Genomic DNA, 23718 nt, shown 5'->3' with positions numbered 1-23718 from the left:
CTGCTTTGCTTTATCTTGGCCAGGCAGCAGTTGCAAATGATAACTTGTTCTCAACTAGCCTACCTAAAGGTGAAATAAAAATTTAAAAAACGAAACATTCTTCAACAAGTAACCAGAAATATTTGTATTTTCAACTGTCTCCTTCTGGGGTTCTGGTTTGGGGGCAGCAGGAACAGTAGTCTTCAATGCTACGACAAAACACCGTAATAACTCAATATTCTATAGCTAAACTCCAGAATGATCTCAACAGAGAGCATATCTCATCTCGTCCTACCATGGGCTTCTACTGCAGTTTTCTTTTCTGCGGTTGCCTTCTGGGGCTCTTTGGTTTCCTGTTGTTTGGAAGTGGCTGGAGGAGCTGGGGGTTGAAACATTTCAGAGACTCCAAAACAAGGACAGGCCACTAAGCTAAAGTGACATTGTGAACAGACAAGGTTTACATACACACTAAAACATAGAAAGATGGACCCCAGCAATAAACACTATCTGTAGTATATATCTGTTTCTAAGGCTCAGTTATAACCTGGTTAAGGGTTTATTCTTGACAGATAAAACAAACTACATCTGGCTAATCAGAAGCAAATTACTATAATAGTACCGCCCTACGCCCTTGATTGACAGAGGAGACGGAGCACAATCTGTAGAGATGAGGTATCTGAGAGATACCTCAGATACCTGTCTCCAGAAACACGAGAAATATAAAATTACACCTGTAACTCAGATGATTCAAACTAGTCGGTATCCAGAATATGCGCAACAAATAAAGTAACTGAAAACCATCAGACAACATGGCTGGAGCATACAATGAGCAACCATAAAGAATATAGTAATGCCCACACGACTTGACACCTGGCACATAGCCTGACATTAACTTACAGATAAAAAGCTCTACAGAGAGAACGCCTCAGATCATTCGACATCCAGAGTATGTAGTCATCCAGAGTATGTACAACAAATAAAGCAGGAGAAGAAATCTTCCCTCATACAGTAAAATATTCAACAGCGGCACAAACTAACAGCAACAAAACACTTACAGACATACCATGAAGACAGAGGGCCAAGCAGTACACCAAACGTGATCTCCTTGTCCTTCCCTACCTTCTTCCCTTTTGGCCTCCTCCTTCTGTGGCTCCTCTTGTTTGGGAGTTACTGGAAGAGCTGAAGGCTTCAGAGCTGCGATTAAAACATTGAACTTCGAATACAAAACCTCATAACCAAACCTTTGATGACAAGATCGACCGTAACAGAAAAACAGCCAACAGAGGGATATACCGAACCAACTGGCAACAAAGGACGAACCACACAAGTCTTAAATAAAGAGATTTCTTTAAAACTGTGAACAGCGGAAGTAACGGAGCAAAGACTCAAGAACATGTGGATTGACTGCAAACAGAACACAGAGAGCAGCTTACGACACTGATCCAAATTTAAAAAAGATGCCCATCTTATTTCCTTTTTTTTAGCTCAACAAACAGTGGCACAAACAAACCACAAGAAACCTGCAGCATAGTGACATATGCACTCACTGTAAAAGGACGTCGAAGACTATCAACATCATCATCAGGACCAAGCAGCAAGGCAAACTGCACATATGGCAAGTGAAAGCAGACAACCAAACCGTTCTCCATGTCCACTCCCCTCCCTACCTTTTTCCAGTTTGGTATCCTGCTTTGGAGGCTCTTGTTTGGGGGAAATTGGGGTAGCTGGGGGCTTCACAGCTATGATAAAACATCCAACTTTGAATGGCAAGGCAAACAATATAACTGAAAGTCTACTAAGAACACAGCTGGCGTAACATTCACCCTTTAGGGCTACGATGGTGGAAAGCTTTTCACAATATCCTCCTTTGGCCGTCTCTCCTTCCAGTTCTCTGCTGCCAATGACTGGAACGAACTACAAAAATCTCTGAAACTGGAAACACTTATCTCCCTCACTAGCTTTAAGCACCAGCTGTCAGAGCAGCTCACAGATCACTGCACCTGTACATAGCCCATCTATAATTTAGCCCTAACAACTACCTCTTCCCCTACTGTATTTATTTATTTATTTTGCTCCTTTGCACCTCAATATTTATATTTCTACTTTGGACTTTCTTCCACTACAAATCTACCATTCCAGTGTTTTACTTGCTATATTGTATTTACTTTGCCACCGTGGCCTTTTTTTGCCTTTACCTCCCTTATCTCACCTCATTTGCTCACATTGTATATAGACTTATCTTTCTACTACTATTATTGACTGTATGTTTGTTTTACTCCATGTGTAACTCTGTGTTATTGTATGTGTCGAACTGCTTTGCTTTATCTTGGCCAGGTCGCAATTGTAAATTAGAACTTGTTCTCAACTTGCCTACCTGGTTAAATAAAGGTGAAAATAAATAAATAAATAAAAATATGATGGGATTCAAGTTGACCCATATATCATCCCATATGAATTGACCATGAGGAAGAATACATAGAGATAACAGTGTTTGTACTCAACAATGTCACTTGCTCAATAAATGAATGGCAAATAATGTCATCGGAGTTCAAATATGAAGTCCAACCCAACTGTCGTTCAAATGCATCAAGGTGATATGTAGCAATTTCCTGAATATTTGTCCTTATTTTAGTAAAACGTTATTTGCCTTCACCATTCCTCCATTTCAAAACACATATAAAATGACAGAAACAAACAGAAACAAATAATGAATTTGAAGACAACATTCAATACAGTACAACAAAGGTTACAACTGTGAACATAAGAACATTTTTGTGATATTCAATTAAAATGTATTAAGTGACAAAGGCACTTCTGAATGTATCAATTTTCTCTTACCCTTAATCTTGAGACTGGCTGTAGTCTTCTGGTCTCCACACACACAGCTGTAGTCTCCACTGTCCTCTGGTAGCACTTTGCTGATCAGGAGTTCACTCACAGATTCTTTCTGCTTCATCTGGTACTTTTCTCCAGACTTCAGCACCTGTGTTCCCTTCCTCCATTCCACAGGGACTCCAGGTTTAGAGAGCTCACAGTGCAGGGTAACATTGTCCCCCTCCTCAGCCTCCTGGCTCTCCAGTTTGTGTTTGAAGGTCACTAGTTGGGCTGTGGAACCGAACCATTAGGTGGTTAGTTTTGAATTAAACTATTTAAAAAAACGAACAACTAAAATCACCGTAGCATAGTCAATGGAACACCCACAAAGGAGCAAGGAACAAAGCAATACAAATACAAACAAATTATAGAAACAACCAATCTGTAACACCATGACTCAAACCAATATAGACAAAAACACACAGACAACACTGAAACAGACTACCCACAGACACAAAGATACAAACAAAAAGACACAAATAACATTTCCTAAAACATGCCAAAGTCAACCAATAAATGAACATCATAATCAACAATTGCTGGACACCCATATGTTAAAAAAAAAAAAAAATACATTCTGCTTGACAAAACACTGAACTTCCATTTCAAACATTGCATACCAGTAACAGGGCGTCGCGGGGATGAAAGCACAACAGCTTTGCATATAGAGTATGATAAATAGTTAACATGTCTTCCTCCTACCCTTAATCTTGAGACTGGCTGTAGTCTTCTGGTCTCCACACACACAGCTGTAGTCTCCACTGTCCTCTGGTACTAGTTTGCTGATCAGGAGTTCACTCACAGATTCTTTCTGCTTCAGCTGGTACTTTTCTCCAGACTTCAGCACCTGTGTTCCCTTCCTCCATTCCACAGGGACTCCAGGTTTAGAGAGCTCACAGTGCAGGGTAACATTGTCCCCCTCCTCAGCCTCCTGGCTCCCTAGCTTTTGTTTGAATGTAACAGGTTGGGCTGGGGATTCAAAATAAACCATATAAAATACATTGAAAAACAATATGCCTAACCAATGATACGAGGCAATCAGACATGAGTGCATCCTCTAAAATCATGAGAATGGCACAGTTTAAAAAGCAGATACTTGAATAATGAACCGAAACACAGAAACAGAGACAGAATGATCACTAACAAAGACTAACAACATGATCAGCACAATGAAGACACACAAGACTACAAAGGCACAAAGATCAACTGGACAGAGACAGATAACACACAGAGACAGATAACACACAGAGACAGTTAGAGGAAAATGGCTGGGAATACTTCTAAGCTTAAGCACTGGCATTGCAGAACTTGCAGAACTTGCTGCTGACACTGAATCATAAAATATACAACATTTATCTCAGGGATAGCCCCCTTTTTTTCAATTTTCGCCTAAATGACATAGCCAAATCTAACTGGCTGTAGCTCAGACCCTGAAGCAAGGATATGCATTATCTTGGTACCATTTGAAAGGGAACACTTTGAAGTTTGCGGAAATGTGAATTGAATGTAGGAGAATATAACACAATAGATCTGGTAGAAGAAAATACAAAGAAAAAACTAACCAGTCTTTTTCTACCACCATCTTTGAAATGCAAGAGAAAGGTCAAAGTTCTAGCCATCACTCTGGTTGTAATCCCGATAGTGTCCACAAGATGACAGCAGTGTATGTGAAAAGTTACAGATGGATAACTTGAAGTATGAGTGAACTACAAGACTTTTAGTGTGAAGTCCCCAGGAACATTTGGGCAAATCATGAAGGAGACATTCGCATTCATATTACAATTTTCTGCAAGAAAATCGTCAAATCTACATACTTGGACTTTGATTTAGCTTTCCAAGTATTTGTAGCCATATTATAAGTTCAACATTTGCAAAACAACCAGTTTTCATAACTTCATATCTCTGAATATCCTTATAATTTTGGTCCAAAATGAAAAGGCATGTTGTCGTACAAGGTTAAAAGCTACATTTGACAAGATATACATGGTTTCTGGATACTCCCGTAAAGCCCAGCTCATTGGCTATCTATCTAGCTTTGTTTGACCCCGATTGGTGATTATTTGACAAAGATACAGTCGTTCAAGTGATGACCGCCCACGTCATCGGCGTGCCATGAGGGCATCGCTCTCTGACCATATATGGTGTTCTATAGGATATACTACACCCCTAATGATATAGTGAAGTCTTGTTACCTTCTAGGCTCTCAGCGGAATAGATACGAACGTGATTTGACTCGTTAAACCAAAGTTTAGGGTAAGATTTACACAGATTTCTTTCTTTGCAAATTGAACGAGTGGAAAAACAAAATCGATCGTGCATGCTATATGGACCTTTTTAGGATATGAAAAAGGATTTTATCTAACAAAATGACACTTCATGTTATCTCTGGGACCCTTTGGATGATAAATCAGAGCAAGATTTCCGAATGTAAGTACACATTTCACCTTCAGAGGTGAATGTATCAAACCTATTGCGGTGAAAACTGTTTTTTTTTGTTAGGAGCTCTCCTCAAACAATAGCATGGCATTTTTTTCCGCAGTAATAGCTACTGTAAATTGGACAGTGCAGTTATATTAACAAAAATTTAAGCTTTCAGCCGATATAAAATAATTATATGTACCGACATCTGTTGTTTCTCTAAAATCTGCGATCTTGACATAACGTGCTGCATGATTTACAACTGTCCCGTTGACGGAATGCTGATCCTTAAGCCATGATGACAACTACTCAACACAATCAAAGCCGTTATAACAAACCAACTTCTTGAAAATAATCTACTGAATCACACTTGAAACTTGATAACGGCAGTGAAAAAGACAGTACAGAACAACTTCAGCGGAACATACAGTGGCCATTCAATGACACCAATCTGCCTCCTACCCTTAATATTGAGACTGGCTGTAGTCTTCTGGTCTCCACACACACAGCTGTAGTCTCCACTGTCCTCTGGTAGCACTTTGCTGATCAGGAGTTCACTCACAGATTCTTTCTGCTTCATCTGGTACTTTTCTCCAGACTTCAGCACCTGTGTTCCCTTCCTCCATTCCACAGGGACTCCAGGTTTAGAGAGCTCACAGTGCAGGGTAACATTGTCCCCCTCCTCAGCCTCCTGGCTCTCCAGCTTGTGTTTGAAGGTCACTAGTTGGGCTGTGGAAACGAACCATTAGGTGGTTAGTTTTGAATTAAACTATTTTAAAAAACGAACAACTAAAATCACCGTAGCATAGTCAATGGAACACCCACAAAGGAGCAAGGAACAAAGCAATACAAATACCAACAAATTATAGAAACAACCAATCTGTAACACCATGACTCAAACCAATATAGACAAAAACACACAGACAACACTGAAACAGACTACCCACAGACACAAAGATACAAACAAAAAGACACAAATAACATTTCCTAAAACATGCCAAAGTCAACCAATAAATGAACATCATAATCAACAATTGCTGGACACCCATATGTTAAAAAAAAAAAAAAATACATTCTGCTTGACAAAACACTGAACTTCCATTTCAAACATTGCATACCAGTAACAGGGCGTCGCGGGGATGAAAGCACAACAGCTTTGCATATAGAGTATGATAAATAGTTAACATGTCTTCCTCCTACCCTTAATCTTGAGACTGGCTGTAGTCTTCTGGTCTCCACACACACAGCTGTAGTCTCCACTGTCCTCTGGTACTAGTTTGCTGATCAGGAGTTCACTCACAGATTCTTTCTGCTTCAGCTGGTACTTTTCTCCAGACTTCAGCACCTGTGTTCCCTTCCTCCATTCCACAGGGACTCCAGGTTTAGAGAGCTCACAGTGCAGGGTAACATTGTCCCCCTCCTCAGCCTCCTGGCTCCCTAGCTTTTGTTTGAATGTAACAGGTTGGGCTGGGGATTCAAAATAAACCATATAAAATACATTGAAAAACAATATGCCTAACCAATGATACGAGGCAATCAGACATGAGTGCATCCTCTAAAATCATGAGAATGGCACAGTTTAAAAAGCAGATACTTGAATAATGAACCGAAACACAGAAACAGAGACAGAATGATCACTAACAAAGACTAACAACATGATCAGCACAATGAAGACACACAAGACTACAAAGGCACAAAGATCAACTGGACAGAGACAGATAACACACAGAGACAGATAACACACAGAGACAGTTAGAGGAAAATGGCTGGGAATACTTCTAAGCTTAAGCACTGGCATTGCAGAACTTGCAGAACTTGCTGCTGACACTGAATCATAAAATATACAACATTTATCTCAGGGATAGCCCCCTTTTTTTCAATTTTCGCCTAAATGACATAGCCAAATCTAACTGGCTGTAGCTCAGACCCTGAAGCAAGGATATGCATTATCTTGGTACCATTTGAAAGGGAACACTTTGAAGTTTGCGGAAATGTGAATTGAATGTAGGAGAATATAACACAATAGATCTGGTAGAAGAAAATACAAAGAAAAAACTAACCAGTCTTTTTCTACCACCATCTTTGAAATGCAAGAGAAAGGTCAAAGTTCTAGCCATCACTCTGGTTGTAATCCCGATAGTGTCCATAAGATGACAGCAGTGTATGTGAAAAGTTACAGATGGATAACTTGAAGTATGAGTGAACTACAAGACTTTTAGTGTGAAGTCCCCAGGAACATTTGGGCAAATCATGAAGGAGACATTCGCATTCATATTACAATTTTCTGCAAGAAAATCGTCAAATCTATATACTTGGACTTTGATTTAGCTTTCCAAGTATTTGTAGCCATATTATAAGTTCAACATTTGCAAAACAACCAGTTTTCATAACTTCATATCTCTGAATATCCTTATAATTTTGGTCCAAAATGAAAAAGCATGTTGTCGTACAAGGTTAAAAGCTACATTTGACAAGATATACATGGTTTCTGGATACTCCCGTAAAGCCCAGCTCATTGGCTATCTATCTAGCTTTGTTTGACCCCGATTGGTGATTATTTGACAAAGATACAGTCGTTCAAGTGATGACCGCCCACGTCATCGGCGTGCCATGAGGGCATCGCTCTCTGACCATATATGGTGTTCTATAGGATATACTACACCCCTAATGATATAGTGAAGTCTTGTTACCTTCTAGGCTCTCAGCGGAATAGATACGAACGTGATTTGACTCGTTAAACCAAAGTTTAGGGTAAGATTTACACAGATTTCTTTCTTTGCAAATTGAACGAGTGGAAAAACAAAATCGATCGTGCATGCTATATGGACCTTTTTAGGATATGAAAAAGGATTTTATCTAACAAAATGACACTTCATGTTATCTCTGGGACCCTTTGGATGATAAATCAGAGCAAGATTTCCGAATGTAAGTACACATTTCACCTTCAGAGGTGAATGTATCAAACCTATTGCGGTGAAAACTGTTTTTTTTTGTTAGGAGCTCTCCTCAAACAATAGCATGGCATTTTTTTCCGCAGTAATAGCTACTGTAAATTGGACAGTGCAGTTATATTAACAAAAATTTAAGCTTTCAGCCGATATAAAATAATTATATGTACCGACATCTGTTGTTTCTCTAAAATCTGCGATCTTGACATAACGTGCTGCATGATTTACAACTGTCCCGTTGACGGAATGCCGATCCTTAAGCCATGATGACAACTACTCAACACAATCAAAGCCGTTATAACAAACCAACTTCTTGAAAATAATCTACTGAATCACACTTGAAACTTGATAACGGCAGTGAAAAAGACAGTACAGAACAACTTCAGCGGAACATACAGTGGCCATTCAATGACACCAATCTGCCTCCTACCCTTAATATTGAGACTGGCTGTAGTCTTCTGGTCTCCACACACACAGCTGTAGTCTCCACTGTCCTCTGGTAGCACTTTGCTGATCAGGAGTTCACTCACAGATTCTTTCTGCTTCATCTGGTACTTTTCTCCAGACTTCAGCACCTGTGTTCCCTTCCTCCATTCCACAGGGACTCCAGGTTTAGAGAGCTCACAGTGCAGGGTAACATTGTCCCCCTCCTCAGCCTCCTGGCTCTCCAGCTTGTGTTTGAAGGTCACTAGTTGGGCTGTGGAAACGAACCATTAGGTGGTTAGTTTTGAATTAAACTATTTTAAAAAACGAACAACTAAAATCACCGTAGCATAGTCAATGGAACACCCACAAAGGAGCAAGGAACAAAGCAATACAAATACCAACAAATTATAGAAACAACCAATCTGTAACACCATGACTCAAACCAATATAGACAAAAACACACAGACAACACTGAAACAGACTACCCACAGACACAAAGATACAAACAAAAAGACACAAATAACATTTCCTAAAACATGCCAAAGTCAACCAATAAATGAACATCATAATCAACAATTGCTGGACACCCATATGTTAAAAAAAAGAAAAATAACATTCTGCTTGACAAAACACTGAACTTCCATTTCAAACATTGCATACCAGTAACAGGGCGTCGCGGGGATGAAAGCACAACAGCTTTGCATATAGAGTATGATAAATAGTTAACATGTCTTCCTCCTACCCTTAATCTTGAGACTGGCTGTAGTCTTCTGGTCTCCACACACACAGCTGTAGTCTCCACTGTCCTCTGGTACTACTTTGCTGATCAGGAGTTCACTCACAGATTCTTTCTGCTTCAGCTGGTACTTTTCTCCAGACTTCAGCACCTGTGTTCCCTTCCTCCATTCCACAGGGACTCCAGGTTTAGAGAGCTCACAGTGCAGGGTAACATTGTCCCCCTCCTCAGCCTCCTGGCTCCCTAGCTTTTGTTTGAATGTAACAGGTTGGGCTGGGGATTCAAAATAAACCATATAAAATACATTGAAAAACAATATGCCTAACCAATGATACGAGGCAATCAGACATGAGTGCATCCTCTAAAACCATGAGAATGGCACAGTTTAAAAAGCAGATACTTGAATAATGAACCGAAACACAGAAACAGAGACAGAATGATCACTAACAAAGACTAACAACATGATCACCACAATGAAGACACACAAGACTACAAAGGCACAAAGATCAACTGGACTGAGACAGATAACACACGGAGACAGATAACACACAGAGACAGATAACACACAGAGACAGAGAAAAATGGCTGGGAATACTTCTAAGCTTAAGCACTGGGTTTTCAGGCATTGCAGAACTTGCTGCTGACACTGAATCATAAAACATACAAAATTAAACAAAGCCATGATGACAACTACTCAACACAATCAAAGCCGTTATACCAAACCAACTTCTTGAAAAGAATCTACTGAATTACACTTGAAACTTGATAACGGCAGTGAAAAAGACAGTACAGAACAACTTCAGCGGAACATACAGTCGCTATTCAATGACACCAATCTGCCTCCTACCCTTAATCTTGAGACTGGCTGTAGTCTTCTGGTCTCCACACACACAGCTGTAGTCTCCACTGTCCTCTGGTACTACTTTGCTGATCAGGAGTTCACTCACAGATTCTTTCTGCTTCATCTGGTACTTTTCTCCAGACTTCAGCACCTGTGTTCCCTTCCTCCATTCCACAGGGACTCCAGGTTTAGAGAACTCACAGTGCAGGGTAACACTGCCCCCCTCCTCAGCCTCCTGGCTCTCCAGCTTGTGTTTGAATGTCACAGGTAACGCTGACAAACCATTGGATTAAATATGCAATTATACTGTATTTACAATAACAAAACAAAATAATTCTACCAACACATAACATTACAAATATCATTTTTGACTGACTGAGCCCCTGTAAACTCAAACTTCCCAACATTCCCATTGATCAAGACTATGTATCCATACCATGGACGTTTATAGTCGCTGTGGTCTTCTGGTCCCCACATTCACAGGAGTACTCTCCACTGTCTTCAACATTCAGATGCTTTATCTGAAGCTCGCAGGAGGCATCTTTTTGTTTCAGCTCATATTTGTCTCCAGCTTTGAGATGCTCAGTGCCTTTCTTCCACTGAACATTGACCCCAGGTTTGGATAACACAGAGCAGAGAGTGACACTCTCCCCTTCCTTGGCCTGCTGGTTCTTCAGCTTTTGTTTAAAGCTGGCAGGCAAGGCTAGAAAAAGACGAACGGGCCCAAATTCATTAACAAGTAGGCAAAACATTCTCTTTAAAATCCTCAGTTGTGATGGAAGTGGAACAGAAGCAAAATGGTAGAGAACATTGGGTAATGGATGATGACAGTGATCCAGATATTTTCACGCTGTCCTTTGGAACCTAAATATGATTCCAATGATTGGGTTGGTCAATGAAACAGACGACTTGTTAAACGAAGATGGTAATCAAACCAGTACATGCAATAAACATGGCCTTCACAGCTGAACACAACCACAAAACAAAATGAAATCCTTCCAAAGTACACAAAAGGATCAGCAGCATACAGAGACAGGCATTTTTGGAGGTTTTGGCAGAACTTATGCAACATACCTTTGCATTGAGGCATCATTAACAATAATCAGAACAGTTTCCAGATAGGAATCATTTCTTAGTTTATGACCCTGCAGTATTTTCCAGGACACAATAGAAGCATACTCATTACCTTGGATGTAAAACCGAGCCTACATGCTAACACAGATTTGTTTTCTTTGAGCAGTGACTTCAAATCAAATTTTATTTGCCCCGAATACAACAGGTGTAGACCTTACTGTGAAATGCTTACTTGCAAGCCTTTAACCAACAATGCAGTTCAAGAAATAGAGTTAAGAAAATATTTATTAAATAAACGAAAGTAAAAAATTAAATAAAAAGTAACAATAAAATAACAATAACGAGACTATATACAGGGGGTACCGGTACCGAGTCAATGTGCAGGTGTACAGGTTAGTCGAGGAAATTTGAACATGAAGGTAGGGGTAAAGTGATAATAAGATAATAAACAGTGAGTAGCAGCAGTGTAAAAACAAAGGGGGGGTGGGGGGGCATTTGATTAATTGAACTGCGGTCTTATGGCTTGGGGGTAAAAGGTGTTAAGGAGCCTTTTGGACCTAGCCTTGGTGCTCCGGTACCACTTGCAGTGTGGTAGCAGAGAGAACACTCTATGACTTTGGTGACTGGAGTCTTTGACAATTTTATGGGCCTTCCTCTGACACCGCCTAGTATATAGGTCCTGGATGGCAGGAAGCTTCACCCCAGTGATGTACTGGACTGGTAGCACTACCCTCTGTAGTGCCTTACGGCAGTTGCCATACTAGGCGGTGATGCAACCGGTCAGGATGCACTCAATGGTGCAGCTGGAGAACTTTTTGAGGATCTGGGGACCTATGCCAAATCTTTTCAGTCTCCTGAGGGGGAAAAGGCATGGTCGTGCCCTCTTCACAACTTTCTTGTTGTGTTTTGACCATGATAGTTTGTTGGTGATGAGGACACCAAGGAACTTAAAACTCTCGACTCGCTCCACTACAACCATGTCGATGTGAAAGGGAGCCTGTTCGGCCCTCCTTTTCCTGTAGTCCATGATCATCTCCGTTGTTTTCCTAGCACCACACTGTCAGGTCTCTGACCTTCTCCATATGAAGGTGATCAGGCCTACCACCGTTGTGTTGTCATGAAACTTAATGATGGTGTTGGAGTCGTCCTTGGCCACTCAGTCTTGGGTGAACAGGGAGTACAGGAGGTGACTAAGCACGCACCCCTGAGGAGCCCCCTTGTTGAGGTTCAGTGTGGCAGATGTGTTGTTGCCTACCCTTACCACCTGGGGCGGCCCGTCAGGAAGTCCAGGATCCAGTTGCAGAGGGAGGTGTTTAGTCCCAGGGCCCTTAGCTTAGTGATGAGCTTTGAGGGCATGTTGAATGCTGAGCTGTAGTCAATGAACAGCATTCTCACATAGGTGTTCCTTTTGTCCAGGTGGGAAAGGGCAGTGTGGAGTGCGATTGAGATTGAGTAATCTGTGGATCTGTTGAGGCGATATGCAAATTGGAGTGGGTCTAGGGTTTCCGGGATGATGGTGTTGATTTGAGCCATGACCAGCATTTCAAAGCACTTCATGGCTACCGACGTGAGTGCTACGGGACAGTAGTCATTTAGGCAGGTTACCTTCACTTTCTTGGGCACACGGACTATGGTGGTCTGCTTGAAACGTAGGTATTACAGACTCGGTCAGGAAGAGATTGAAAATGTCAGTGAAGGCACTTGCCAATTGGTCCGCACATGCTCTGAGTACACATCCTGGTAATCCGTCTGGCCCCGTGACCTTGTGAATGTTGATCTGTTTAAAGGTCTTGCTCACATCAGTTATGGAGAGTGTGATCACACAGTCATCTGAAACAGCTGGTGCCCTCATTCATGCTTCAGTGTTGCTTGTCTTCGAAGCGAGCACAAAAGGCATTTAGCCCGTCTGGTAGGCTTGTGTCACTCTGGCAGTTTTGTAGTCCGTAATAGTTTGCAAGCCCTGCCACATCCGACAAGCGTCAGAGCCAGTGTAGTATGATTCATTCTTTGTCCTGTTTTGACACTTTGCCTGTTTGATGGTTTGTCTGAGGGCATAGCGGGATTTCTTATAAGTATCCGGATTAGTGTCCCACTTGTTGAAAGCGGCAGCTCTAGCCTTTAGCTCGGTACGGATGTTGCCTGTAATCCATGGCTTCTGGTTGGGATATGTACATATGGTCACTGTGGGGACGACGTTGTCGATGCATTTACACGGAACCCAAACCGGCTGCGCACGTGCGCCATCATGTGCCATCGTGCATAAATGTATTTTGTCCCCCACACCAAACACGATCACGACACGCAGGTTAAAATATCAAAACAAACTCTGAACCAATTATATTAATTTGGGGACAGGTCAAAAAGCATTAAACATTTATGGCAATTTAGCTAGCTAACTTGCACTTGCTAGCTAATTTGTCCCATTTAGCTAGCTTGCTGTTGCTAGCTAATTTGTCCTGGGATATAAACATTGAATTGCTATTTTACCTGAAATGCACAAGGTCCTCTACTCCACCAATTAATCCACACATAAATCGGTCAACCGAATCATTTCTGCCATCCTTTCAGGCTTTTTCATCTCTTGACTTTATATTGCGATTGGCAACTTTCATAAATTAGGTGCATTACCGCCACTGACCTTGTTCATCTTCAGTCACCCACGTGGGTATAACCAATGAGGAGATGGCACGTGGGTACCTGCTTCTATAAACCAATGAGATGGGAGAGGCAGGACTTGCAGTGCGATCTGCATCAGAAATAGAACTGACTTATATTTTAGCACTTGGCAACGGAGACGCTCGTTGGCGCGCGCGAGCAGTGTGGGTGCAATAATTGAATAATATATATTTCTACATTTATTTTGCAATGCTCGTGCATGCGAACGCGAGCGGTGTAGTCAGCCTGTTATTGATGAAGCCAGTGACTGAGTTGGTATATGCCTCAATGCCATTGGATGAATCCCGGAACATATTCCAGTCTGTGCTAGCAAAACAGTCCTGTAGCGTAGCATCCGCAACATCTGACCATTTCAGTATTGAGTGAGTCACTGGTACTTCCTGCTTTACTTTTTGCTTGTAAGCAGGAATCAGGAGGACAGAATTATGGTCAGATTTGCCAAATGGAGGGCGAGGGAGAGCTTTGCATGCGCCTCTATGTGTGGATTAAAGGTGGTCTAGAGTTTTTTTTCCTCTGGTTGCACCTGTGACATGCTGGTAGAAATGAGGTAAAACGGATTTAAGTTTGCCTGCAATAAAGTCCCCGGCCACCACGAGCGCTGCATGTGGATGAGCATTTTCTTGTTTGCTTATGGCCTTATACAGCTCGTTGAGTGCGGTCTTCGTGCCAGCATCGGTTTGTGGAGGTAAATAGACGGCTACGAAAAGTATAGATGAAATCTGGTGAGCTAATAAACTGGACATCTAAGAATCAGGGATCCCGCTGTACATAAAGTATGCATCCTTCAATATCTAATCTTTCTCTCTTTACTCTGAGGATGAGAGAATGATGAACAAAAGCATCAAAGATCATTACGGAATGGTTGACTGAGATGTGATGGTATGAATGGTGCCACAGGCGTCGAGGACACCAGCCGTGGTCACTTATGATATTGCATAAATTGTGCATTTGACAATGCACACTGCAACAACGAGGCTAGATGAACGTTAAAAGTCAAGCAAGTATCATTTCAATTTCAGAAAAACTAAAGAGGGAAAATGCAGTGATGCACTTCCATCTCAGGTATCTACTAAAGCTATAGATCTGCTAGATAGGACGGGGGGGGGGGGGGGCAGGATTGTTATGAGAGTGCCCAGCCCCCTCTAGCCTCCGTATAATTCGAACCATGGCCCCGGCCATGGGAGTTACCTTTGACCATTAGCGAAGCGTACACTCTCTTATCCCCAATCACCACATAGACGGTGCCTGAGTCCATAGGTGTCAGCTCGCCCACGGTGAGAGAGTAGAAACCCCCCTCAGATACCTGGATCTCATTGAGGGGGGTGGGCTGCAGAGGGATTTGGTCTAGATACCACTGCACCAGATAGGACAGGTCCCCCTTGAAACACTCAACATCCTGGGGTGGCTCCACTATGAACACTGTCTGACCTGGATGAAACAGATCTTAGACCATGACGAAAAGCAGAGACAAGGGCACATGCTGTTCTGAGCATAACGTGTGTCTTGTCCACCAACCAGAATGGGATTCGACAGTAGGAAGGAATGATCTCCCAAATGTTAAAACATTCAGCATATAGTAAGGCAAAACAAAGGGACCTGAATAATGCTCAGTCAATACAGTTGCATCGTATGAATGTTGTCTGTTCAAGAAGACAAGCAGGAGAGTCAATCTTACTAGATGTTAAAATGTCAGCTCCAAGATACCAAAAACAAACTATTGCTCATATAACCCCGAGTATTATTCAAGTACCGATCAATAAAAGTTGACGGAGACAACCTAATCGCTCACAAAACATTTTTGAAGAAGCATCTAAATTCTCAACATTAATTCAAAGCTCTGTGCCCTGCTATGCACTGCAGTCAGCATGTCAGCAAATCTTTCATTTTCAGTGTCTGTAATTACTACATTAAAAAAAGTTATTAACATACGGTAGGAATTTGCAAAACCATACAACAATTTCAGTCAAAGGTAATATCAATTCACCATAAATTGTTTGGTGATCTCATAGTAATTGAAAGCATTATAAAGAAAAGATCTATACTGTATATAGACCAAGGTCTTACCTTTGACTGTCACCTTCGCCGTCATCGTGGCAGTGCCCACGTCACAGGTGTAAGTGCCGCCGTCTTTCTCCTCCAGCTGTTTGATAGTGAGGGTGAGGATGGTCTCCTTCTGACTCATCTCATAGCGTCCCCCGGACATCAGCTCCACGCCTCCCTTGGACCAGGTGGCCTTGGAGGCAGGCTGGGCTGTCTCACACTGCAGGGTCACTGAGCCCTTCTCCTCCACCTCGCTGTCCTTAAGCTCCTTGGTAAACTTGTGGACTGGCTCTGAGAAAAGGTACATCCAGGTAGGAGCACAGCAGAGAGCATTGAGGTAGGAGAGGATTTTTTAAATTTATTTAACATTAAAAAGCAGTCACAGTTTAAAAGTGGTAGTTCATGGTCAATGATACATGAATATCCAGTAACCAACAACCGTTAAACAATTGAAGGTGTCTGTTAAGGGAGCTTGTCAGACTTACCTTTGATCTCCAGCTTGGCCTTGGTAGTGGCCCCTCCGATAACCTCACAACTATATTCCCCAGAGTCCTGAACAGTGACACTGTGGACGGTCAACTTCATGACCCTCTCCTCTTTACTGATCTCATACTTCTCACTCTTCCTGATGTCCTTCCCATCTTTGGCCCACTGGACAGTGGCCCTGGTCTCTGTGACCTCACAGGAGAACACAGCATCCTCCCCTGAGACTACACTAATGCTCTGCAGCTCCCGTGATACAGATTTAGCTTTGCCTGGAACAAATTTCAATTATTTGTTTTAATTCTGAGGATGGCTCTATTTCCTTTCAATTACATGCAACAAACAATCTCAGAAATGTGATATATTTTCTCTCAATGGTCTACATACCCAACTTTGCGATAACCTCAGGGATCAGTTGATCAAAGTCTCAAAACCATGAATGCTAAAACCCATGCAGATTGACATTAGAACCTCAACTGGTAAAGATGTCTGACCTTCAACAGCTAAGGTAGTCTTGGAGTTCAGGTTCTTGATGTTGAAGACCACCTCACCAGCATCGGCTGGCATCACATCCTTGATAACCAGCATGTACTTGCGACCTGTACTGGAGACCTGGAAGCGTCCTCCGTTAGCCACGGTCTGGCCATTCAAGGTCCAGGAACACTCGTCAGTGCTTTCCCGTGACAGAATACACTGAAAGCTACATGTCTCTCCCTCCATCGCCTCCACGGACTTCAACTGCTTGGTGATACCTATGCTCAGGTCTACATAAAGGGTAGAGAGAGGAGTTTTTGTTTCATAGACATGAGGACACAATTGCTGCTTCAGCACACTATAGTAATTTGTTTGCAAGTTATGCAGCTTTGTCATACACACCTCTCACAGTGACCTTTGACTTGGAAAGCTCAGTTCCCAGGTCGCAGCTGTACTCCCCTGCGTCTTCCTTGGTAACATCCTTGATGATCACACCCAGGGACTTGCCTGTGTGCAGGACCTCATACTTAGAGCCAGTGGTCAGGATCGTACCATCTTTCCTCCAGGTGGGGGAGACCCTGGGCTTGGAGACCTCACAAGCCAGGGTGATCATACCTTTCACCTCTCCCACCACGTCATCTAGAGACTTGAGGAACACTGCACGCTTCTCTGGATGAATGCAAATGGAGATCACAAGCACCAGTCAAAGATGTTTAACATATTCTTTAGTCCCACTTCTACACTACAATATTTTCACTTGGACCAAATTAGCTCATGAGTCCTTACCTTTGACTTTTAGGGTCACAACCTCCTTGATTTCCCTGACCTTAAAAATGATGGTGCCCCCATCCTCAGGTGCCAGATTCTTGAGTGTGAGCATGTGCACTTTGCCCACGTGTGTGATGGTGTTGACCTCGTTGGAGAAGAGTGCTTTTTCATTGAGTAGCCATTGCACCTCCTCATCAGTGTAGTTGATCTCACAGGTGAACACTGCATCACTGTCCTCATCCACCTCTGTGTCCACCAGGTGTTTGGTGATCTCCACTTTCCGAACTGCAATAACCCACAGAACACATCTCATTTGAACCATCAACGCTCAGCAAAGCAATCAGCATTGAAGTCAAATCAACACCGAAATCTGATACAAAACATACCCTCTACAGTGAGAGTGGCTTTGGTCTTGGCAGCAGCCGACTGACAGCTGTACTCCCCAGTGTCTTCCCCAGTCAGCTTCTGGATGGTCAGCTGAGCCCTCACAGCGTCCTGTTTCAGGCTGTACTTGTCTGAAGCATCCAGGAGGGTTTGCCCTTTGAACCAGCTCACCTCTTTGGGTGCGGCGGAGAACTTGCAGCTCAGAGTGGCTGAGCCCTTCTCCTTGACTGTCACATCTTTAATGGGCTCTACCACCTCAAGAGGACGCTCTGTAGTTGAGAGAATAAGAAGAACAAACAACTCTGATCATAGGCAAGTCATATAGCATGCTCCTAACCCACTTTAATCCGGTTATGATAACGTAATTTCAACCAGCTATACCCACTGAGAACATGGTAGTCTGACATAACCATTTGGTTCCATGTTCTGTGTATGGAGAAGCCTCTGACCTTTGATAGTAAGCTGGGCCACAGACTTGCTCTTGCCAGCCATGAACTGGACAGGTCCTGTCATGGAGGCCTTGGTCTTCTTGAAGGTGAGGCGGTGCATGGAGCCCTCCTTCTCCATCTCCACGTCAATGCTCTCCTGCACGGCCACACCATTCAGGGTCCACTTGGGGGGCTTGACTGAGTCGATGTTGATCTCCACCTCGAAGAAGGCGGCAAAGGGCTCGGTCACTTCCACGGCACTTAGCTCCCGTACGATGCTGATGGCCTGCTCTAGAGGGACCACAGATACAGAGGGTTTAGGTCATACTTGAGGTAAAATCACTCTTAATTACACTCTTTAGGGATCTGTTAAGAGTGCTATTTCCATTCACTCATTGACTGGTAGTCCTGTGTCCTAAAGTATTGATATGTGCTAAAAGAGATTCGGAAGTATATTTTTATGAAGCCACATCATACTTTTAAAAAATACACTTCATAGAAAATGAATACATGTTTACAATAGACAATGTCCTGGATTTCCTCCTGTTACCTTCCACAAGAAGTTTACAGGATGTCTTGTCATCGATGGCGTCACAGGTGTAAATATCCTCATCATCCGAGCCCACGTCGTTTATGGTGAGTTTGCGGTATATACCCTCACTGCTGATCTCGTGCTTCTTGCTGGGCTTGATCTCCTTCTTGTTCTTGTACCACGTGACCTTGGCGCTGGCCCGGGACACTTGGCATTCCAAGAACCCACGGTGTGTATACAAGGCTAACTTATCCCTGAGCTTCTTCACAAACTGGACAGGGAGCTCTACAGTAACAATAACAACCGTATCAATACAAGGAAGCCATACTTAGCAGTACCACAGAAACATATCAGAACACTATCATACATCAAAGCAGTAAGTAGCACTAAACTAAGACAGGGAACAGAAAGGACTCAACAGGGGTCAGTACGCCAAAGAAAACAACTCCACATCTCCCTGTGCAATTCACATCCACAGGCTCTCCCAAGGAACAGTGATTTATCATGTGCTGTCTTCCATCAACTCCAACATCCTGAGGGGCTCAGATAGCCACTGCATGACCTTCTCATTCCTGGCCTGGCACAGACGGATCGCCATAAACAACACGAGAGAAAGTTCCCGAGGGTAGTCAGGTCACCCTAGGATCGAGATTCTGTGGTTCAGGTTCCCAGAGGATGTATAGCAGCCATACGTCAAAGAAAGACAGCACCATGGATTCCCAGAGAAACCACTACAAATTGTTAAGGATGTAGCCCTCTGGCCAGGGATACAAAACACCAATATTCCAGTCTGAAAGAGGCCAATGCAGTATCATCCCCACAGACGTTTGGCTGCTGAACCAAAATAAACCTCAGGAAAATATGTCTAAAGACACAGAGGACAGGCTGGATCTGGATCAGTTGACATAATATTTTTCAGATTTGAGTTATGGATAGAGAACTGCATTCACCATTGGCATATTTAATGAGTGCTAGTGAATTCTTTGAATTTGTTATGTACAGTATATTGTGATGTGCTGACCTGAATATGTTATTATATCCTATGTTGCTTAGCATATCATGCCGTAAATACCATGCTATAGGTAAAGCATGCTGGAAATAGACTTTACCTTTCACTGTCAGTTTGGCTGTTGAAGAGGCCTTTTCAGCTGTGAATTTAATCTCAGCAATGTCTTCTGGGGTCACCGACTTAAACAGCAGCACATAGATTTTACCTTTAATTGAAAGAAGGCAACTTATAAGAACAGTACTGAATGTTAAAACACTGAAATAGTAAATTTGTCCTAATTGATCAATGATAATAATTAAAAAATGGTGTATTACTAAAATGTATGAGTGTTTATCACAAATATGGACATCTAAACATGTATTTGGAAAGTATGGCAAATGTGTGTATTCTCCTCACCCTCTTGTCTCATCTTGATGTTGTCACCGACTTTGAGTTTGGTGTCACCTTTGAACCACTGGCAGTCCACTTCATCGTGAGAGATCTCACAGAAGAACGAAGCGCTCTCCTTCTCCATCACCTCCACGTCCTCAAGCTTCTTCACTATTTTAATGTCTCGGGCTGTGGAGCGAGAAGCACAAGAGACAATAAAAAGAGACATTAGAAAGTCTTCAACACATCTAATGCTGAATGGAATATGGCCGTTATTTTACATTGATTTTTAGCTATGTATAGCGGGGTCTGAAATGATTCACACCCTTGATAAAGATTAGCAAGAATGACTGTATAAAATAAATAATTAAAATACTGTGCTATATTGTAGGCTGAAAAAATTGGGGAAATTATATTATTTTATACTAATACAATTGCTCAGACAAAGAGAATTTGTTTAACAAGTAATATACTTTTTTTGCAAAAGGTAGGGGTCAAAATTATTGACACGTGTTTTCAATACCTCACCTTGCAAGGATAATAGCACTGAGCCTTTTTATGAGTTGAAGAACACATTGTATTTGTATTTATTATGGATCCCAATTAGCTGCTGTCAAGGCAGCAGCTACTCTTCCTGGGGTCCAAACACATTAAGGCACTTATATCACACATAAAACAAAAGATTAAACAGTACATCATATAACATTATTCATATCTACAATACAAAATGTATAATACCACAATACACCTATATTACAATATACTGTAAGTGTGTGTAGAGTGAGTGTGCTAGCGTGTGTGTGCATATGAGTGTGTCTGTACCTGTGTGTGTGTGTCTCTTCACAGTCTCCGCTGTTCCATAAGGCGTATTTTTATCTGTTTTTTTAATCTGATTCTACTGCTTGCATCAGTTACCTGATGTGGAATAGAGTTCCATGTAGTCATTGTGTTATGTAGTACTGTGTGCCTCCCATAGTCTGTTCTGGACTTGAGGATTGTGATGAGACCTTTGGTGACATGTCATGGGGGGTATGCATGGGTGTCCGAGCTATGTGGTAGTAGTTTAAACAGACAGCTCGGTGCATTCAGCTTGTCAACAGCTTGTCTTACTACTTGTCTTACAAAAACAAGTAGTGACGAAGTCAATCTCTCCTCCACTTTGAGCCATGAGAGATTGACATGCATATTATTAAATGTTAGATCTCCGTGTACATTTAAGGGCCAGCAGTGCTGCCCTGTTCTGAGCCAATTGTAATTTTCCGAGGTCCCTCTGTGGCAGGTGCCAGGTGCGACAAAACTATGGCCTTGTTGATAGTGTTGTTAAGAAGGCAGAGTAACGCTTTATTATGGACAGACTTCTCCCCATCTTAGCTACTGTTGTATCAACATGTTTTGACCATGACAGTTTACAATACAGGGTTACTCCAAGCAATTTAGACACCTCAACTTGCTCAATTTCAGTCGCTGTAGGAGCTGACGTGTATAGTGTTGAGTCATCCACATTTACTCAAAGCTAGTGGCATGTCATTAGTAAAGATTTAAAAAAGTAAGGGGCCTAGACAGCTGCCCTGGGGAATTCCTGATTCTACCTGGATTATGTTGGAAAGGCTTCCATTAAAGAACACTATCTGACAGATAACTCTTTATCCACAATATAGCACATACGTTTTTCCAGTAGCAGGCTATGATCGATAATGTCAAAAGCTGCACTTAAGTCTAACAAAACAGCTCCCACAATCGTTTTATCATCAATTTCTCTCAGCCAATCATCGGTCATTTGTGTAAATGCTATGCTTGTTGAACGTCCTTCCATACAAGCATGCTGAAAGTCTGTTGTCAATCTGTTTACTGTAAAATAGCAGTATATGTGGTCAAACACAATGTTTTCCAAAAGCTTACTAAGGGTGATTGGTTGGCTATTTGAGCCAGTAAAGAGGGCTTTACTATTCTTGGGTAGCGGAATGACTTTTGCTTCCCTCCAGGACTGAGGGCACACACTTTCTATCAGTCTTTGATTGAAGATATGGCAAATAGGAGTGGCAATATCGTACTCTATCATCCTCAGTCATTTTCCATCCACGTTGTCAGACCCCGATGGATTGTCATTGTTGATAGACAATATTTTTTCACCTCTTCCACACTCACTTTACAGAACTCATAATTTGGTCAGTTATACTTGGATGTGTAGTGTCAACGTTTGTTGCTGGCATGCCATGCCTAAGTTTGCTAAACTTGCCAATAGAAAAATCATTAAAGTAGTGTCACGTCCTGACCAGTAGAGGGTGTAGTTGGGTCAGGACGTGACAGAAGGGAGTGTGTGTTTTTTATTGTTTCATTGATTTTGGCCGTGTGACTTCCAATCAAACACAGCTGTAGAGGGTTGTGGTTGATTGGGAGTCACACATAAGTTGCCTACGTTTCCTTTGTGTTTCGTGGGTAATTGTGCTTGTCAATGTGGTTGCACCTGACAGGACTGTGTTGGCTGTCAGTTTTTGTTGTTTTTGTAAATGCATAGTGTTCGTGACATTAAATATGACGAACCCTAACTCCGTCGCATTTTGGTCCACTTCTTCCATAGACAGCCGTTACAGAATTACCCACCAAACCCGGACCAAGCGGCGGAAGAGGAAGGAGCAGCAGGAGTATAGCGTTATGGACCAATGGACTTGGGAACAGATCCTGGACGGAGAGGGACCATGGACTCAGGCTGGGGAGTATCGCCTCCCGCAGTGGGAGATTGAAGCGGCGAGAGCGGAGAGGCGCTATTACGAGGAGAGAGAGCGCAACGAGCGCGAGAGGCAGCCCCAAGATTTTTTTTTGGGGGGGCACACGGGACAGTCGGTGGAGCTGAGGTCGGAACCAGAGCCAGTCGGGATAACATTGGAGGTGAGCGAGGGATATGAGACAGAGACTGTGACGGGATTAATGGGGAAATTAGGAGAGAGAGAGATGAGAGAGCTGCTAGTATGGTGCATTAAGTACGGCATTCGCCCTAATGAGCGTGTCGTGGGAATGATGTCACTTGAGGCAGCTCTCCATACTCGTCCTGAGGTGCGTGCTGGTTGTCTGGTAAAGACTGTGCCTGCGCCCAGAAACAGGCCTCCTGTATGTCTTCCCAGCCCTGCACGTCCTGTGCCTACGCCCAGAACCAAGCCTCCTGCATGTCTTCCTATCCTGGTCAAGCCCGTGTCTCCTCCACGGACCAGTACTCCAATGGGTCTCCCTATCCTGGTCAAGCCCGTGTCTCCTCCACAGACCA

At 42.6% G+C, this 23718-nt stretch overlaps 1 protein-coding gene across 5 annotated transcripts in view; it reads right to left on the bottom strand.

Moving 5' to 3' along the window:
- obscnb (obscurin, cytoskeletal calmodulin and titin-interacting RhoGEF b) overlaps window positions 1–23718 on the bottom strand; it is a 109143-nt gene that overhangs the window by 48086 nt on the left and 37339 nt on the right. For 4 of the 5 annotated variants that reach the window (XM_082973449.1, XM_082973450.1, XM_082973453.1 and 1 more), the window contains exons 25-42: window positions 20487–20648; window positions 20191–20295; window positions 19100–19366; window positions 18571–18840; window positions 18124–18390; window positions 17756–18022; window positions 17372–17638; window positions 16990–17259; window positions 16498–16767; window positions 16037–16303; window positions 10659–10925; window positions 10229–10495; window positions 9388–9654; window positions 8650–8916; window positions 6472–6738; window positions 5734–6000; window positions 3556–3822; window positions 2818–3084 (exon numbers count right to left, since the gene is read on the bottom strand). In XM_082973449.1, the coding sequence (XP_082829575.1) occupies window positions 2818–3084; window positions 3556–3822; window positions 5734–6000; window positions 6472–6738; window positions 8650–8916; window positions 9388–9654; window positions 10229–10495; window positions 10659–10925; window positions 16037–16303; window positions 16498–16767; window positions 16990–17259; window positions 17372–17638; window positions 17756–18022; window positions 18124–18390; window positions 18571–18840; window positions 19100–19366; window positions 20191–20295; window positions 20487–20648 (4548 nt within the window). The remainder of the gene's footprint in view (window positions 1–2817; window positions 3085–3555; window positions 3823–5733; window positions 6001–6471; window positions 6739–8649; window positions 8917–9387; window positions 9655–10228; window positions 10496–10658; window positions 10926–16036; window positions 16304–16497; window positions 16768–16989; window positions 17260–17371; window positions 17639–17755; window positions 18023–18123; window positions 18391–18570; window positions 18841–19099; window positions 19367–20190; window positions 20296–20486; window positions 20649–23718) is intronic. The other variant, XM_082973451.1, reaches the window with a different exon arrangement.

This window comes from Salmo salar, chromosome 03 (assembly GCF_965601325.2).
Source record: "Salmo salar chromosome 03, fSalSal1, whole genome shotgun sequence".
In the NCBI taxonomy this organism is placed as follows: domain Eukaryota; kingdom Metazoa; phylum Chordata; class Actinopteri; order Salmoniformes; family Salmonidae; genus Salmo; species Salmo salar.
Note: the sequence above shows the minus strand (reverse complement) of the source record. Positions and strands in the feature narration are given on the sequence as shown.